Source organism: Heteronotia binoei, chromosome 4 (assembly GCF_032191835.1).
Source record: "Heteronotia binoei isolate CCM8104 ecotype False Entrance Well chromosome 4, APGP_CSIRO_Hbin_v1, whole genome shotgun sequence".
Taxonomy (NCBI): domain Eukaryota; kingdom Metazoa; phylum Chordata; class Lepidosauria; order Squamata; family Gekkonidae; genus Heteronotia; species Heteronotia binoei.
The window spans coordinates 12,508,332-12,527,392 of NC_083226.1; the positions used below are offsets into that span (position 1 = coordinate 12,508,332).

The window sequence follows — 19,061 nt, forward strand, 5'->3', positions numbered from 1 at the left end:
TGAGACTCTGTCCTTGAAAGGGCAGCTGCTGTGAGAGCCCTCTCAGCCCCACCCACCTCACAGGGTGTCTGTTGTGGGGAGGAAGATAATGGAGATTGTAGGCCGCTCTGAGACTCTGTCCTTGAAAGGGTAGCTGCTGTGAGAGCCCTCTCAGCCCCACCCACCTCACAGGGTGTCTGTTGTGGGGGAGGAAGGGAAAGGAGATTGTGACCGCTCTGAGACTCTGAGATTCAGAGTACATATATCCAATATCTTCTTCTTCTTCCCCTTTAGGATCTCAAACAGGCTCACATCCTTCTCCTCTCCTCTGCTTTATCCTCACAACAACCCTGTGAATTAGGTGAGGTTGAGAAGGTGTGAGTGGCCCAAGGTTACCCAGCAGGCTTCTGTGGCATGAGTAGAGATTTGAACCCAGGTCTTATGGATTTTTGTCTGACAACCCCTGCTCCACGCTCACATAACTGAGCTCAGCCGTCTGCCTGCGTTTGGGCAGCTTCTCTCACCTGCAGCTAGACAAATGAATTCGTGCCGCGACAATCTCTGGTTTGTTCAGAGCATCTTCTTTGGCGGCAGCCTCGATCTCGGGCCGACTCTCGGGCCGCCTTGCGCCACCCGTGCTTGGAAGCAGGGAGAGTCAACGGAGCTCAACTTCCCTGGCAGGGCGATTGGTGGTGCTTTGATTCTCTCCATGGATTCTCTTCGTGACTGGGCGGCAGGCAGAACAGAGGCCTTATTGAGACGCACCTTTGGAACGGCCAAGAGAAGCCAGAGCCAGCTGACCCCGAGGACAGAGTCGGCTCTCTCTCGTTTGCCAGTGTGTCATTTCACTCCTCACTTCTCTAGCAATAGGAATAACAATAGCTAGGAATATATAGTTTGTTTTCTTTTTTTTTAAAAAAAAAAGCCCCTCCTGAACGAATGGGAAAAGAGGCAGCTGCCGGAGTGACGCCCCCCAACCAGCTTCAGTATCTGTAGATCATTAACTCAGCATGAGCCCTTGATAATGTGGGCTTGAGTTTGCCTGCAGCTGCTACGGCACACAAGAACCCTTCGGGAATGATGGTCACAGATCCTCGGAGACGGCCTCTCTTGGCCTTGGCGACGCAGCTGCTTTTCCACCTCGCCACTGCAGGTAGGAAAGATGCGGGCAGCGATGAGGGAAGCAGAGGGCTGGAAAGGACGCGACTGGGCCATTTTGCCAGCATTCGTGAAACTGAATTCGAGATCACCTGGATGGGTAATAGTGAAGCTAGCCTGTGTGACCCACGCCCAGGGCCAATCCTGCCACTAGGCAAACTAGGCGATCGCCTAGGGGAGGCGGCCTTCTGGGGCGCTGGATTGAGCATTACAGTTCATCTGTTTCTGAAAATTGGTTATGGGTGCTGGTGGGGGAGGGGGTCCAGAAATGAGCCTTGCCTAGGGTGCCAGATAGTTTAAGGCTGGCCCTGCCAAGTTGAACATGGTGCACCCTCTAATTTTTTGGACTGGGGCTCTCTAGGCCCCGTGGCGCAGAGTGATGAAGCTGCAGTATTGCAGTCCAAGCCCTGCTCACGATCTGAGTTCGATCCCTGCGGAAGCTGGGTTCAGGTAGCTGGCTCAAGGTTGACTCAGCCTTCCATCCTTCTGAGGTCGATAAAATTTGGACCCAGCTTGCTGGGGGGGGGGGGAAGTGTAGATGACTGGGGAAGGCAATGGCAAACCACCCCGTAAAACGTCTGCCGTGAAAAATCACCGATTCTGGGGTGAGGTCGTGAAAGCAACGTCACCCCAGAGTCGGAAACAACTGGCGCTTGCACAGGGGACTACCTTTACCTTTTTATCTGGGCCTTGATTTTGGAGTCCCTGGTACAAAACAAAGATGCCCAACCAGAGCTGATGGCTGGCGATGGTTACATTCGTAGGTTTACAAATCGTTGTGGACTGAACCGGATAGATTCCAATGCTTGGGCATTGACTGCTAAGAAATTCTGTAATGAGATGAGTATGTGGGAAACCCCACAGTTAAGAGGTGTGTATGTGGAGGGGAACTTCATCAGATCAGAACTAGTTTTTTTTCCTCCTGTCTTTCGAAAGTGAAACAAGAGAGTTAATCTGTTTGCTATTTCTGGGGGGCAGATTTTTAAACACACGTTCCACTTGGCAGGCAAGACGTGTACAGTCCGTGGCTCTTAATTTGTTTTATTGTTTGACGTGCACATCTTGGTGCTTTAAAAACGTGCTCTTTTCCCCCCAGTTGTTTATTTATTTATTTATCTAAGATTTATATCCCGCCCTTCCCACTAGGTGACTCAGGGCGGCTTACAACATATAAAACTAACATAAAATCTAAAATTAAGCATTAAAATCAACATTTCATAAGTTATAGTTAAAAATCTAAACATTTGTTATATACATAGACATTAAAATCACAAAGCGGACCTACAGCTACACTCATCGGTTGCATGTTCAATATTCGATGTTCCGTGTTCGATGTTCAGTACTCAGTGCTCTGTGCCGATTAGTTGTGGGCCAGCCGGAAGAGGGATGTCTTACAGGCCCTGCGGAATTGGGTAAGGTCCCGCAGGGCCCTTACCTCTTCCGGCAGCTGGTTCCACCAAGATGGAGCCATTACGGAGAAGGCCCGGTCTCTTGTAACTTTCAAACGGGCTTCCTTTGGCCCGGGGACGACCAGGAGGTTTTGGGTCCCCAATCTTAGTGCTCGCTGGGGAACGTGTGGGAAGAGACGGTCCCTCAGATAGGCAGGTCCTAGGCCATATAGGGCTTTAAAGGTAATAACCAGCACCTTGTACCGAACTCGGTAAGATATTGGCAGCCAGTGCAGAGCCCGAAGTCCCGGCTGAATGTGCTCCCACCTTGGGAGCCCTAATAACAACCGGGCGGCGGCGTTCTGCACCAGCTGCAATTTCCGGGTTCGGCACAGGGGCAGCCCCATGTAGAGGGCATTGCAGTAGTCCAACCTCGAGGTGACCGTAGCATGGATCACCGTTGCTAGATTGTCGTGCTCCAGGAAGGGAGCCAGCTGCCTTGCCCGCCTAAGATAGAAAAATGCGGACTTGGCGGTGGCTGCTATCTGGGCCTCCATTGTTAGGGAAGGCTGCAGTTGTGCTTGCAGTTCTTTAAAAACAAACACCCATGTTTAATGATGCAGCCAAGGCCGGAAGGCTTTAATATACAACGTATGAATTCAGCCACTAATATCAAATATAGCTTCGATTCCAACCTCATGCTTGCCTAGCTCATAATACTTTCTTGAGGAAATGATATAATAATAAAATAAACTGGAGAAACAACTGAACATGGAAAGAGAAATTTCTGGGCTCATCAACCTGCATCATCCAGAAATGTTAGTAAAGCATTTTTATTTATCTGGCCTCAGCCTGGAATTTGTAATTATCTACTTATGTTATTTGTAGTCTGCTGTTCTGTCTTGGATTTAGAGCAAATTATAACACAGTGTGAGCCCATACAATCAATGGACGGACATTCAATGGAAAATGCAACAGGAAATTAGAGTTGTAGAACCAACCAGTCTAAAAGCAGAACTGAAGCAAAGAAGGGGGGAAAAAGGGGGAAAAAGCCTTTCTCACCATCAGATTACCCCAGCCAGCAACAATTCTGCCCAGGGGTCATTTGGTAAAAAAAATAGCTACTGGAATGCCCACTCCCCGCCCCTCCCGGCTGAAAAAAACACACACCCCTTCTATTTTCCACCCCAAACCATTTGCAAGGGGACATCCGGCGAGGCAGTTTGGAGCCTTTCCCCAACTTAACAACCCTGATCTTAGCTTCACTCAACAGCGGTTGAGTGGGTTTCTGCTTCCACGCAGCAGCGTGGTCTCTTCCAAAGAACAGGAAAGAAATCTCCGGGTGCTCGGGACAAAGGTTGTTTTCTAATCTTGCTTACAGGGATTTGCAATCTTGAACCAGGCAGACTGAACAAAGACATTCCTGCCATAAGAGAACAGACTTTGTCACTGGGCGGAGGGGAGAAGATATTCTAGTTCAGGGTGTTGAACACGTGAGGGCCGGATCTGACATAAATGAGACCTTGTTGGGCTGGGCCATGTCGGGCCAGGCCATGTATGTACCTGTTTAAGATTAGGTAGCAGAGATATCAACGTTATAAAGGACGCAGACAAAATTAAATATATATATATATATATATATATATATATATATATATATATATATATATATATATATATATATATATATATATATTTAAACTTAAACTTGCTTAAAGGAAAGGTCCCCTGTGCAAGCACCAGTCGTTGCCGACTTTGGGGTGACGTTGCTTTCACAACGTTTTCATGGCAGACTTTTTACGGGGTGGTTTGCCATTGCCTTCCCCAGTCATCTACACTTCCGGCCCCCCCAGCAAGCTGGGTACTCATTTTACTGACCTCGGAAGGATGGAAGGCTGAGTCAACCTCCAGCTGGCTATCTGAAAACCCAGCTTCCGCCAGGGATCAAACTCGGGTCGTGAGCAGAGCTTAGGACTGCAGTATTGCAGCTTTAACACTCTTTGCCACGGGGCTCTTAAACTTGTTTAAAACCTTAGCATTAATTGGTCTTAAAGGTGCTTTCTTTGTATTTCTCCCATGGGATCCAGAAAACTGGGCAAAGGAAGCGCTGGCTCTTTCCTTCCTTCTCCAGGGAACTGGGAGGGGAAGGAGCCTCAGCTAATAGAAGGAAGAGAGGCTTGGCTCAGTAGCTCTGCTGTGTGATTGAGAGAGCCTGAAAAAACAAGCTCTGCCTCCTCCCCCTTTCCTCCCCAAAGGAGGAGCTGCAGCCAATGGAGAAAATAGAGGCTTTGCTCTGTAGCAAAGCAAGCTGTGATGCAGAAGGAAGCAAGAGAGAGGGAGAAGGAAGGGGGCCTGATAGGAGCCCTCCGAGGGCCTGATTCGGCCCCTGGGCTGCATGTTTGACACCCCTGTTTGTGACAAGATTCTAGAGAGGCCAGGTCCCTCCTGACCTGACAGGCAGGGGAAGGGGGAGGTAGGGCTGGAAAACTCCTAGAGATTTATGGACAGTGTCCTCAGTGGGGTACAATGCCAGAGAGTCTACTCCACCCTCCAAAGCATCCATTTTCCCGATGGAGAGAGCCAGCTTGGTGTAGTGGTTAAGTGCTTGGGCTTCCCCACCCCTCTACATATAGCCAGGTGGGTGACCTTGAGTTAATCACAGGTTCTCTCAGAGCTGTTCTCTCAAGAGCAGTTCTCTCAGAGCTCTCTCAGCCCCACCTACCTCACAAGGTGTCTGTTATGGGGAGAGGAAGGGAAAGGAGATAGTGAGCCGCGCTGAGACTCCTTAGGGTAGTGAAAGTGCGGGATATAAATCCAAACTCCGCCTCTTCCTCCTCCTCCTTTCTTTGGGGAAACTGACATCTGTAGTCTGGAGTTGTAATTCTGCGGGATCCCCAGGTCCCACCTGGAGGCTGGCATCATTACAAGATTCCCTTCGATTTGGGGCAAGTGCTTTTATTCATAGCTGACTTTTGCATGAGCCAGTTCCCCTCCTCTCTTTGTTCTCCAATATTGATGATGATATTGGATTTATTTCCTGCTCTATGCTCTGAATCTCAGAGTTTCAGAACGGCCTACAATCTCCTCTACCTTCCTCCCCCACAACAGACACCCTGTGACGTGGGTGGGGCTGAGAGGGCTCTCACAGCAGCTGCCCTTTCAAGGACAGAGTCTCAGAACGGCTCACAATCTCCTTTCCCTTCCTCCCCCACAACAGACACCCTGTGAGGTGGGTGGAGCTGAGAGGACTCTCATAGCAGCTGCCCATTCAAGGACAGAGTCTCAGAACGGCCTACAATCTCCTTTCCCTTCCTCCCCCACAACAGACACCCTGTGACGTGGGTGGGGCTGAGAGGGCTCTCACAGCAGCTGCCCTTTCAAGGACAGAGTCTCAGAGTCGCCTACAATCTCCTTTATCTTCCTCCCCCACAACAGACACCCTGTGAGGTGGGTGGGGCTGAGAGGGCTCTCACAGCAGCTGCCCTTTCAAGGACAGAGTCTCAGAACGGCTCACAATCTCCTTTCCCTTCCTCCCCCACAACAGACACCCTGTGAGGTGGGTGGAGCTGAGAGGACTCTCATAGCAGCTGCCCATTCAAGGACAGAGTCTCAGAACGGCCTACAATCTCCTTTCCCTTCCTCCCCCACAACAGACACCCTGTGACGTGGGTGGGGCTGAGAGGGCTCTCACAGCAGCTGCCCTTTCAAGGACAGAGTCTCAGAGTCGCCTACAATCTCCTTTATCTTCCTCCCCCACAACAGACACCCTGTGAGGTGGGTGCGGCTGAGAGGGCTCTCACAGCAGTTGCCCTTTCAAGGACAGAGTCTCAGAATGGCCTACAATCTTCTTTACCTTCCTCCCCCACAACAAACACCCTGTGAGATGGGTGGGGCTGAGAGGGCTCTCACAGCAGCTGCCCTTTCAAGGACAGAGTCTCAGAACAGCCTACAATCCCCTTTACCTTCGTCCCCCACAACAGACACCCTGTGAGGTGGGTGGGGTTGAGAGGGCTCTCACAGCAGCTGCCCTTTCAAGGACAGAGTCTCAGAACGGCCTACAATCTCCTTTCCCTTCCTCCCCGACAACAAACACCCTGTGAGATGGGTGGGGCTGAGAGGGCTCTCACAGCAGCTGCCCTTTCAAGGACAGAGTCTCAGAACAGCCTACAATCTCCTTTCCCTTCCTCCCCCACAACAGACACCGTGTGACGTGGGTGGGGCTGAGAGGGCTCTCACAGCAGCTGCCCTTTCAAGGACAGAGCCTCAGAATGGCCTACAATCTCCTTTCCCTTCCTCCCCCACAACAAACACCCTGTGAGGTGGGTGGGGCTGAGAGGGCACCCAGCAGCTGCCCTTTCAAGAACAGAGTCTCAGAGCGGCTCACATTCTCCTTTACCTTCCTCCCCCACAACAGACACCCTGTGAGGTGGGTGGGGTTGAGAGGGCTCTCACAGCAGCTGCCCTTTCAAGGACAGAGTCTCAGAATGGCCTACAATCTTCTTTACCTTCCTCCCCCACAACAAACACCCTGTGAGATGGGTGGGGCTGAGAGGGCTCTCACAGCAGCTGCCCTTTCAAGGACAGAGTCTCAGAACAGCCTACAATCTCCTTTACCTTCCTCCCCCACAACAGACACCCTGTGAGGTGGGTGGGGTTGAGAGGGCTCTCACAGCAGCTGCCCTTTCAAGGACAGAGTCTCAGAACGGCCTACAATCTCCTTTCCCTTCCTCCCCCACAACAAACACCCTGTGAGATGGGTGGGGCTGAGAGGGCTCTCACAGCAGCTGCCCTTTCAAGGACAGAGTCTCAGAACAGCCTACAATCTCCTTTACCTTCCTCCCCCACAACAGACACCGTGTGACGTGGGTGGGGCTGAGAGGGCTCTCACAGCAGCTGCCCTTTCAAGGACAGAGTCTCAGAACAGCCTACAATCTCCTTTCCCTTCCTCCCCCACAACAAACACCCTGTGAGGTGGGTGGGGCTGAGAGGGCACCCAGCAGCTGCCCTTTCAAGGACAGAGTCTCAGAGCGGCTCACATTCGCCTTTACCTTCCTCCCCCACAACAGACACCCTGTGAGGTGGGTGGGGTTGAGAGGGCTCTCACAGCAGCTGCCCTTTCAAGGACAGAGTCTCAGAATGGCCTACAATCTTCTTTACCTTCCTCCCCCACAACAAACACCCTGTGAGATGGGTGGGGCTGAGAGGGCTCTCACAGCAGCTGCCCTTTCAAGGACAGAGTCTCAGAACAGCCTACAATCTCCTTTACCTTTCTCCCCCACAACAGACACCCTGTGAGGTGGGTGGGGTTGAGAGGGCTCTCACAGCAGCTGCCCTTTCAAGGACAGAGTCTCAGAATGGCCTACAATCTCCTTTCCCTTCGTCCCCCACAACAGACACCGTGTGACGTGGGTGGGGCTGAGAGGGCTCTCACAGCAGCTGCCCTTTCAAGGACAACCTCTGCCAGAGCTATGGCTGACCCAAGGCCATTCCAGCAGCTGCAAGTGGAGGCGTGGGGAATCAAACCCGGTTCTCCCAGATAACAGTCTGCCCTTTCAAGGACAACCTCTGCCAGAGCTATGGCTGACCCAAGGCCATTCCAGCAGCTGCAAGTGGAGGCGTGGGGAATCAAACCCGGTTCTCCCAGATAAGAGTCCGCGCACTTAACCGCTACACTAACCTGCCTCTCCATTCTGTTGTCTAGATTTGTCAAGTTATCAGCAAGGGCTATGGTTGCCAACTCTGGTTTGAGATATTCCTGGATATTTTGGGGGTGGAGCCTCGGGATGCCGGGTTTGCTGGGGGAGGGGCCTTGGTGATGTCTGATGCCATGCAGTCCAGAAGTAAAATCAGCTGTTCGGATGCAGCCCATATGGTGTCCCGCTTGCTGCATAAGTTCAGGTGCGCCAGAGACCGGCTCCCCTTCTGCCACTGGGTCGGGCCAGCCTTTGCAGGGAGGCCTTTAACCCACTGGAGAAATCCCAGGGGCCATTATGGCTGGTCTGCCCTTGGCTTTTAACCTAGGCAGGCCAATCCCCAGGTCCCAGCGGGGGTTCTTCCGCTTTCCCAGGCTCCTTCCCGCCCCCAGTCAGCTGGCCGGTGGGGGAAGCCCCGCCCCCACAGCCACCATGTGACTTCCCACCTCCGGAGGCTTCGGTCTCCGATTGAAAGGCTTCCTCTTGGGATTGGGTGTCTGTGTTACGTTGAAAAAGTTGGCTGCAACTCGTGAGTAGAGAGGCCAATCCCTCGCTTCAGAGTTGCCAGAATCGGGGGCGGGGTGGGGGAGGAAACGTCTGCTGAGCACTTCATTATTCCCTGTGTGGAGATCGATTCTCATCGGGTATAATGGGGAATCGATCTGGAGGTATCGGGGGCTCGGGGGGGGGGCTGTTAGGTGAGGTAGAGGCACCAAATTTTCAGTATAGCATCTAGTGCCTCTCCCCAAAATACCCCCCCCCCCAAGTTTCAAAATGATTGAACCAGGGGGTCCAATTCTATGAGCCCCAAAAGAAGGCACCCCTATCCGTCATTGTTTCCAATGGAGGGAAGGCATTTCAAAGGTGTGTGGTCCCTTGAAATGTGATGGCCAGAACTCCCTTTGGCATTCAATCGTACTTCTCACACCCTCACTCCTGGCTCCACCCCCAAAGTCCCCAGATATTTCTTGAATTGGACTTGGCAACCCTGTTTTAACCACCAAAAAAGGCTTTGCTGGGGATCAAGGGACCCGCAGGGACAAAAGTGAGGGCTTTTTCTGAGCAGGAATGCACAGAACTCAGTTCCAGCCGCTTGGTGTCAGGAGGTGTGGCCGAATATGCAAATGAGTTCCTGCTGGTGTTTTTTTTTTCCTTACCAAAAAATCCCTGTGTGAAACAATGGTGAAATCAAGAGGTGTGGACTAATATGGAAATGAGTTCCTGCTGGTAAAGAAGGTACCAGAAGAAGGTAAAGGAGATTGTGAGCCGCTCTGAGATTCAGAGTGGAGGGCAGGATACAAATGCAATGTTTACAAAAGCCATGTGGGATGCGGTAGTATTCCGGTTGCCAGCCTCCAGGTGGGGCCTGCAGATCTCCTGGGATTACAACTGGGCTCCAGAGTAGAGCGTTCCCTGGAGAAAATGGCGGCTGCTTTGGAGGGTGGACTCTAGGGCATTGTACCCACAGGGCTCCTTCCCCTCCTCAAATTCCGCCCTCCCTCTGGTCCAGCCTGATCTCCAGGAATTTCCCAGCCCAGATTTGGTAGCTCTCCTGGGGGACTCATCTTAAACCGTCACTTTACGCCCCCGGATAGGAAGGGTTTGGTGCCTATTTAACTGGCTCGAGGCTTCTGAGACTGGCTCTCAACCACTGCGGACAGCCGGCTTCAAAGTCAGTTCTCAAACCCAGACTCACCACCCTAAATCTCCAGGAATTTCCCAACTGGGAGATGACAGCCCCTTAGTTTGTACACAGCGACTTTTCATGGTGTTTTTAACACATTAGAACAGCGGTCCCCAACCCTTTTTGGTACCAGGGACCGGGTTGGTGCAAGACAATTTTCCCATGGACTGGGGGTGGGCGATGGTTTCAGGATGATACAACCGTGCACTTTATTTGGGTGTGGCGGTTAAATACGCAGACTCTAGCAGGGGGAACCGGGTTTGATTCCGCACTCCTCCACTTGCAGCTGCGGGAATGGCCTTGGGTCAGCCACAGCTCTTGCAGAGCTGTCCTTGAAACGGCAGCTTCGGGAGAGCTCTCTCAGCCTCACCCACCTCGCAGGGTGCCTGTTGTGGGAGGAAGAAGGTAAAGGAGATTGTGAGCCGCTCTGAGATTCGGAGTGGAGGGCAGGATATAAGTTCAATGTTTATTATTATTATTATTATTATTATTATTATTATTATTATTATTATTACATTGTAATATATAATGAAATAATTGTACAACTCACGGCCCAGTTGCTCAGGCCACAGACCGGGGGTTGGGGACCCCTGCAATAGGTAGGTAGGTAATTTTATTTATATCCCGCCCTCCCAGCCCCCGGAGCAGGCTCAGGGCGGCTAACAACATCATTCAGTTATACAAAAAACAAAGTTACATTTAACATTAAAATTCTGATAAATTTAAAATTAATTAATTAAATTAATAATAAAAGTGCTAATGCTGCTTGTTCTTTTTTATGATGGCGGTAATCATTAGCAACCACTTTCTTCGTCAGCGAAAGCCAGTCGGAAGAGGAAGGTCTTGCAGGCCCTGCGGAATTGATCAAGGTCCCGCAGGGCCCGCATTTCCTCTGGAAGTTGGTTCCATAGGTTCGGGGCTACAGAGGAGAAGGCCCGATTGCGGGTGCATTGCAGCTTCACCTCTCTTGGTCCGGGGGTGGTCAACAAGTTTTTCCCGGCTGACCTCAGTGCTCTCTGGGGTTCATATGGAGAAAGACGGTCCCTAAGGTAGACAGGTCCTCGACCATAGGGCTTTAAAGGTAATGACCAGCACTTTGTAACGAACCCGGAATATAACCAGCAGCCAATAGAACATTAGAGAAGCTTAGCTAGCAGCATGAGCCAATCCTTGGTCTTCAAGGCCCCTTTGCTGACACCACACAAGCTTGGTTCCGTCCCCCAGACCCACAGGAGCGGCCCCTGAACAGGAGAGCCCAGGTTAGCCTGATCTCGTCAGATCTCAGAAGCTGAGCAGGGTCGGCCTTGGCTAGTATGTAGAAGGGAATACCAGGGTTGTGACGCAGAGGCAGGCAACAGCAAACCACCTCTGAAACAAGCCTAGCTCGCCACCTAGTGGTGCGTAACGCTAAAAGAGCTAGAACTTCCAGCTGCCAGACCGTCTTGGGGTCTCCTGGCTGTACTACACACACTGCTGTACAATAATTATGAATGATCACAGATACAACATCCGCTCCCATTTGCTCTGCTTGATCTCCTTCCAGACCCTGAAAGTTTCACGGGACCCCTCTCCTGCGCGGACTTCCACCCGGCGAGCTTGTTATCGGGTTCGAAGCTCCACATCCAGTTCCTCCTGTTCACCTCTTCCATCCCAGCTGCGGACAGCTGCTGTCGAGCATTGAGGGCATCCGGAACTCCAGCTTTGACGCCAAACTGGGAACGAAAATAGTCATCCATGGTTTTAGGTACCCAAAACACAGACAGCTCTGGGGTCCCGCTCACTCAAAACAGTTTCCTTTCTCTGTTTTATTCACACAACAACCACCTGCGATGTAGATTAGGCTGCATGAGAGGGCTCATAAGAACATAAGAGAAGCCATGTTGGGTCAGGCCAGTGGCCCATCCAGTCCAACACTCTGAGTCACATAAGAACATAAGAGAAGCCATGTTGGATCAGGCCAATGGCCCATCCAGTCCAACACTCTGAGTCACATAAGAACAGAAGAGAAGCCATGTTGGATCAGGCCAATGGCCCATCCAGTCCAACACTCTGTGTCACATAAGAACATAAGAGAAGCCATGTTGGGTCAGGCCAGTGGCCCATCCAGTCCAACACTCTGAGTCACATAAGAACATAAGAGAAGCCATGTTGGATCAGGCCAATGGCCCATCCAGTCCAACACTCTGAGTCACATAAGAACAGAAGAGAAGCCATGTTGGATCATGCCAATGGCCCATCCAGTCCAACACTCTGTGTCACATAAGAACATAAGAGAAGCCATGTTGGATCAGGCCAATGGCCCATCCAGTCCAACACTCTGTGTCACATAAGAACATAAGAGAAGCCATGTTGGATCAGGCCAATGGCCCATCCAGTCCAACACTCTGTGTCACATAAGGACATAAGAGAAGCCATGTTGGATCAGGCCAATGGCCCACCCAGTCCAACACTCTGTGTCACATAAGGACATAAGAGAAGCCATGTTGGATCAGGCCAATGGCCCATCCAGTCCAACACTCTGTGTCACATAAGAACATAAGAGAAGCCATGTTGGATCAGGCCAATGGCCCATCCAGTCCAACACTCTGAGCCACAGAAGGACATAAGAGAAGTCCTGTTGGATCAGGCCAATGGCCCATCCAGTCCAACACTCTGTGCCACAGAAGAACATAAGAGAAGCCATGTAGGATCAGGCCAGTGGCCCATCCAGTCCAACACTCTGTGTCACATAGGAACATAAGTGAAGCCATGTTGGATCAGGCAAATGGTCCATCCAGTCCAACATTCTGTGTCACATAAGAGAAGCCATGTTGGATCAGGCCAATGGCCCATCCAGTCCAATACTCTGGGTCACACAGTGGCCAAAAAACCAAGTGCCATCAGAAGGTTCACAAGTGGAGCTAGAAGCCCTTCCACTTTGCCCCCCCCCCCCACAAGCACCAAGAACGCAGAGGATCACTGCCCCAGACAGTTCCAACAATATGCTGTGGCTAATAGCCACTGATGGACCTCTGCTCCATATTTTCATCCAATCCCCTCTTGAAGCTGGCTATGCTTGTAGCCGCCGCCACCTCCTGTGGCAGTGAATTCCACATGTTAATCACCCTTTGGGTGAAGAAGGACTTCCCTTTATCCGTTCTAACCCGACCGCTCAGCAATTTCATTGAGTGCCCACGAGTTCTTGTATTGTGAGACAGGGAGAAAAGTACTTCTTTCTCTACTTCCCCCATCCCATGCATAATCTTGTAAACCTCTATCATGGAGATTCAGGGTCACCCAGTAAGTTTGAATGCATCCGTGAAGCTGCTTTATGCTGACTCAGACCACTGGGCTCCATTGAAGTCAGTCTTGTCTACTCAGACTGGCAGCAGCTCTCCAGGGTTTCAGGCAGAAGCCTTTCATTTCATCTTCTAACAGGTCCTTTTAACAGGAGACACCTTTTAACATGAGTCAACAGTGTGATGCGGTGGCTAAAAAGGCAAATGCAATTTTGGGCTGTATCAACAGAAGTCTAGTGTCCAGATCACGAGATGTGATGGTATCGCTTTACTCTGCTCTAGTAAGACCTCACCTGGAGTGTTGTGTTCAGTTTTGGGCACCACATTTTAAGAAGGATATAGCCAACCTGGAATGGGTCCAGAGGAGGGTTGACGAAGATGGTGAGGTCCTTTGACGAAAGGTTGAAGGAGCTGGGCATGTTTAGCCTGGAGAGGAGGCGGCTGAGAGGTGATAGGATCACCATCTTCAAGTACTTGAAGGGCTGTCATCTAGAGGATGGGTGGAATTATTTTCTGTGGTCCCGGAAGGTATGACCAGAACCAGTGGGTTGAAATTAAAGCAAAAGAGTTTCCTGCTCAACATTAGGAAGAACTTCCTGACCGTTAGAAAGGTTCCTCAGTGGAACAGGCTTCCTCGGGAGGTGGTGGGCTCTCCTTCCTTGGAAGATTTTAAACAGAGGCTGGATGGCCATCTGACAGCAATGAAGATCCTGTGAATTTAGGGGGAGGTGTTTGTGAGTTTCCTGCATTGTGCAGGGGGTTGGAATAGATGACCCTGGAGGTCCCTTCCAACTCTATGATTCTGGGAACCCCAATATCCCATCCATGTGCAGAAGACATTTATGTGACAGAAAAGCCTGGGCCTGTGTAGTTCTGCCACACAGAGGTTGATTTCATTGCCCCAGTCCTCATGATGTCCCTCCCTCCTGCAGAGCAGGGGAATTCATGTTCCGCCAGGTTTTGAAAATGGCTTGTAATGAGGGGGGCCTTTTTTGTTGTAGGAACTCCTTTGCAGATTAGGCCACCCACCCCTGATGCAGCCAGCCTTCCTGGAGCTTCCAGTAGGCCATGTCAGGAGCCCTGTAAGCTCTTGGAGGATTGGCTGCATCAGGAGGGTGTGGCCTAATATGCAAAGGAGTTCCTGCTACAAAAAAACCCCTCCGCTTGTAATTAACATCAACAACAGAATGATATACTGATATGCCCGTTACCAGTTTGTTTCTTTTTTAACACCTTGAAAAAAGATCTGATGGGGGCGTGGCCACTGTCGGGACTAGGGAGGGGGAAATATGGGGAAACCTGCCGTCTGGAAGGTTAGGCAGCCACGGCCAAAGGGGGTTTCCGCAGGAAGAAGGCTTTAGTGGTTTTTCAGTGGCCATCTGACAGCAGTGAAGATCCTGTGAATTCAGGGGGAGGTGTTTGTGAGTTTCCTGCATTGCGCAGGGGGTTGGACTAGATGACCCTGGAGGTCCCTTCCAACTCTCTGCGATTCTATGATGTAGTGATTCTATGATCCCTGACAAGTGTTTGTCCAGCAGCAGCTTCAAGACTGCCAGTGGGGGTGGGAGACAACTCTCACTGGAAAAAAGCTTTTCCTAATATCCAGCCAGTACCTTCCCACCCTTCATTTAAACCCATTCTTGTGAGTCCTCACCTCTGCTGCAAGAATAACTCCCTGCCCTCCTCTAAGTGACAGCCCTTCAGATACTTCAAGAGAGCTCTCTTGTCCCCTCTCCGCCTCCTCTTCTCCAGTCTGTTGCTTGGTAGTGTTTTCTGCCCTTCCTTCCTGTAATTTTTTGCAAATTGCTGCGCATAGTAGGCTCTGATGGTGTTGGGGCTATTTTTGACGCTGCCCCCAATTCCGCTGAAATTCTATGAGCCCCCAGAGAAGGTGCCTCTATTCTTCATTATTTTCTATGGAAGGAAGGCATTTGAAAGAAGCATGGTCCTTTTAAATGTGATTACCAGAACTCCTTTTGGAGTTCAATCGTGCTTGTCACACCCTGACTTCTGGCTCCACCCGCAAAGCCTCCTGGTTCCACCCCCAAAGTCCCCAGATACTTGGCAACCCTAAAACATCCGTTTAATCCAGGGGAACTGATCAGTTGTAATTCCAGGAGATCCCCAGGCACCCCTTCCCTACACCCCTGATAGGAAGTGTTTGGTAGACTCTTAACCGGCTCGAGGCATCTGAGACTGAGACTGGATCTCTTCCACTGGGGACAGTCAGTTTCAAAGTCCTTTCTTTTGCTGGGTGTCAACCTTGCAGCTTCAGCTTTTCGGACTTGGAAAGATTTACCTTCACGTGCAGGGTTGTGTCTCCTCAGGCCGCTGGGCAACAAGCCCTCCTGGATCAACAGGCTCGTCGGGGCCTTGCTGAAAGCAGCCCCGGCCAATGTGGTTGCGGTGGATTGGATCCACGGGGCCACAGCCAACTATAATAGTGCTGTGGAAAACGTTACCAAGCTGGCCCTGGAAATCTCCGCCTTCATCCAGAGGCTGCGGGTAAGTGGAGTCGCATTTCCAAGTCTGGCTAACAGCAGGCCTCTGATCCAAGGCAGCTTAGGCAGGGTCTTCCTCTCTGCCATGGCTTGCTGGTAGAGCATCCGTTTGGCAAGCACTAGGTCCCCGGTTCGGTCCCAGCATAAAGGACCAGGCAATAGGTGGTGTGAAAGACCTCTCTGCCTGAGAGCCTGGAGGCCACTGCCAGTCTGAATAGACCACCCTGGCATCGATGGACCCAGGGTCTCATTCAAGATAAGGGCAACTTCACGGGTTCATGAAGCCACATGAGGCTTGACGCGGAAAGCAAAGTGCTTCCTATTTAAAATTGGCAACTGCGGGTCAAGAAATTAATGGAGATTTGAGGGGCGCAACCTGGGGAGGGCAGTAGAAAGGGGTATAACCAGGGCTTTTTTTGTAGCAGGAACTCCTTTGCATAATAGGCCGCACCTTCCTGATGTAGCCAATCCTCCAAGAGCTTACAGTAGGGCCTGTAAGCTCTTGGAGGATTGGCTCCAGCAGGGGTGTGTGGCCTAATATGCAAAGGAGCCCCTGCTAGAATTCTATCTCTGGGCCCTGCACTAAGAGCCCTGTAAGCTCTTGGAGGATTGGCTATGTCAGGGGTGTGTGGCCTAATATGCAAAGGAGCCTCTGCTAGAATTCTATCTCTGGACCCTGTATTAAGAGCCCTGTAAGCTCTTGGGAGGATTGGCTACGTCAGGGGTGTGTGGCCTAATATGCAAAGGAGCCCCTGCTAGAAATCTATCTCTGGACCCTGTACTAAGAGCCCTGTAAGCTCTTGGAGGATTGGCTCCATCAGGGGTGTGTGGCCTAATATGCAAAGGAGCCCCTGCTAGAATTCTATCTCTGGACCCTGCACTAAGAGCCCTGTAAGCTCTTGGAGGATTGGCTACGTCAGGGGTGTGTGGCCTAATATGCAAAGGAGCCCCTGCTAGAAATCTATCTCTGGACCCTGTACTAAGAGCCCTGTAAGCTCTTGGAGGATTGGCTCCATCAGGGGTGTGTGGCCTAATATGCAAAGGAGCCCCTGCTAGAATTCTATCTCTGGACCCTGTACTAAGAGCCCTGTAAGCTCTTGGAGGATTGGCTACGTCAGGGGTGTGTGGCCTAATATGCAAAGGAGCCCCTGCTAGAAATCTATCTCTGGACCCTGCACTAAGAGCCCTGTAAGCTCTTGGAGGATTGGCTACGTCAGGGGTGTGTGGCCTAATATGCAAAGGAGCCCCTGCTAGAAATCTATCTCTGGACCCTGCACTAAGAGCCCTGTAAGCTCTTGGAGGATTGGCTACATCAGGGGGCGTGGCCTAATATGCAAAGGAGCCCCTGCTAGAATTCTATCTCTGGACCCTGCACTGAGAGCCCTGTAAGCTCTTGGAGGATTGGCTACGTCAGGGGTGTGTGGCCTAATATGCAAAGGAGCCCCTGCTAGAAATCTATCTCTGGACCCTGCACTAAGAGCCCTGTAAGCTCTTGGAGGATTGGCTACGTCAGGGGGGCGTGGCCTAATATGCAAAGGAGCCCCTGCTAGAATTCTATCTCTGGACCCTGTACTAAGAGCCCTGTAAGCTCTTGGAGGGTTCACTCCATCAGGGGTGTGTGGCTTAATATGCAAAGGAATTCCTGCTGGGCGGGGGGGAAGCCCTGGTTATAACATCATATAGTCCGTCCTCTACAGCCACCATTTTCTCCAGGGAAAACTGATCTCCGTAGTCTGGAGATCAACTGTAATTCTGAGAGATCTTCAGGCCCCACCTAGAGGCTGGCAGCCCTGTATCTTACTAATTCCCAGGCATGTAGGGGTCCGATTTGGATCAAGACTGTACCACATAGAGAAAGGGAGCTTATGAAGAATTTTTTCCTAAACAAAGTAAAAAAAATAATGGTTTTTAAAAAAAACAACAACACCTTCATATATGCGTATATATAAGTTTTGTCTTGGAACAAAGACTTGTGCCATGATCGGACTCTTCTTTAGCTTTGAAGCAAAAGATTGAGACCGATTTTGCACTCACCTTTCGCCGCTCTCATGTTTGTCTTCTTCCGATTTCCCACTATCTGTGCCGGGGCTGCAGCAAACATCGCGGTTTTCATGCAGCAAACGGAAACTGTTTTTTAGCGGTTTCTGTTTGCTGTGCAAAAACGGCAATCCTTGCTGCAGCCCCGATAGTGGGCAATCAGAAGGAGGCCGCGCTGAGAAGGCGAAAGTGAGAGCGGCGTAAGGTGAGTGCGAAATCGGTCTGACGCTAATTAGGGATCCCTAACCTTTGGAGCCTCTGGGCACCTTTGGCATTTGGACACAGGGTGGAAGGCACAACAACAAAATGGCCGCAGCAGAAGGCGGAGCCAGCCGTACAGAGAAAGCCCAAGCGTGGGGGAGATAAGGGGTGATTTTAAAAAAAAACATTCTTCAAAGGCCAATCAGAAGCCCTGCTGGGTGAAAACCCCACCCACTTTCTGAAAAACCCTTGGCGTTTGTAGAAAAAGCTGGGGGAGAGGGGGAACCTGTAAAACTGGGGGATCCCCCGCTGGGACCTGGATTTGGGAAGCCTACCATGAACTCATTTGCATATTAGGCCACACCTCAGATGTTACCATTGTTCACACAAGGCTTTTTTTTGCAAAAAAAGCCCATCAGGAACTCATCTGCATATTAGGCCACACACCCCAAGGGCAAGCCAGCTGGAACTGTGTCCCTGGGCATCCCTGCTCAAAAGAAGCCCTGGCTGGCACAGAGGGGTTGGGGAGCCCTGCTCTAACTGTCCTGCAATCATATACTTTGGGGAGAGAGGCCTTTGGGAAGGAAACACTCCAATTGCAGGAATGATCCCTGCTATCTGAACCTCCAGGCCTTAGGAGTACAAGAGGCATCCATCCACCTCATTGGAGTGAGCCTGGGAGCACACGTCGGGGGTCTGGTGGGCCACTTCCACAGCGGCCGCCTTGGAAGGATTACGGGTAAGGAAGAGCGAGCAGCTCAAACGGCAGGCGGGAGGGAGGGAGCGAGGGAGGGAGGAAGGAAGGGAGGGAGGAAGGAAGACAAAGGAAGGAAGGAAAAGAGAAAGAAAAAGAAAAGGAAACAGAAAGAAAGAGAACGAGAAAGAAAGAAAGAGGAAAAAAAGAAATAAAAAGAAAGGAAGGGAGAGAGAGAGAGAGAAAGAAAGAAGGAGAGAGAGAGAGAAAGAAAAAGAAAGAAAGAAAGAAAGAAAGAAAGAAAGAAAGAAAGAAAGAACCTGTGTATCCCTTATAAAGTTTGTATCTCTGCTTCCTGGCATTACATTTAGTGACACACAACATGACGCAGCCCAGCAAGATCATAAAAAATGAGTTCTGACACCCCTGGCTTAGCAATTTAAAATGA

General features: G+C 50.9%; 1 protein-coding gene across 1 annotated transcript in view; it reads left to right on the forward strand.

The window, feature by feature from the left end:
* Positions 1-1,875: 1,875 nt before the first annotated feature.
* PLA1A (phospholipase A1 member A) overlaps positions 1,876-19,061 on the forward strand; it is a 37,592-nt gene continuing 20,406 nt past the window's right edge. The window contains 5 exon segments of the mRNA XM_060236301.1: positions 1,876-1,981; positions 11,446-11,547; positions 11,550-11,646; positions 15,508-15,685; positions 18,550-18,658. Coding sequence (XP_060092284.1) covers positions 1,876-1,981; positions 11,446-11,547; positions 11,550-11,646; positions 15,508-15,685; positions 18,550-18,658 — 592 coding nt within the window.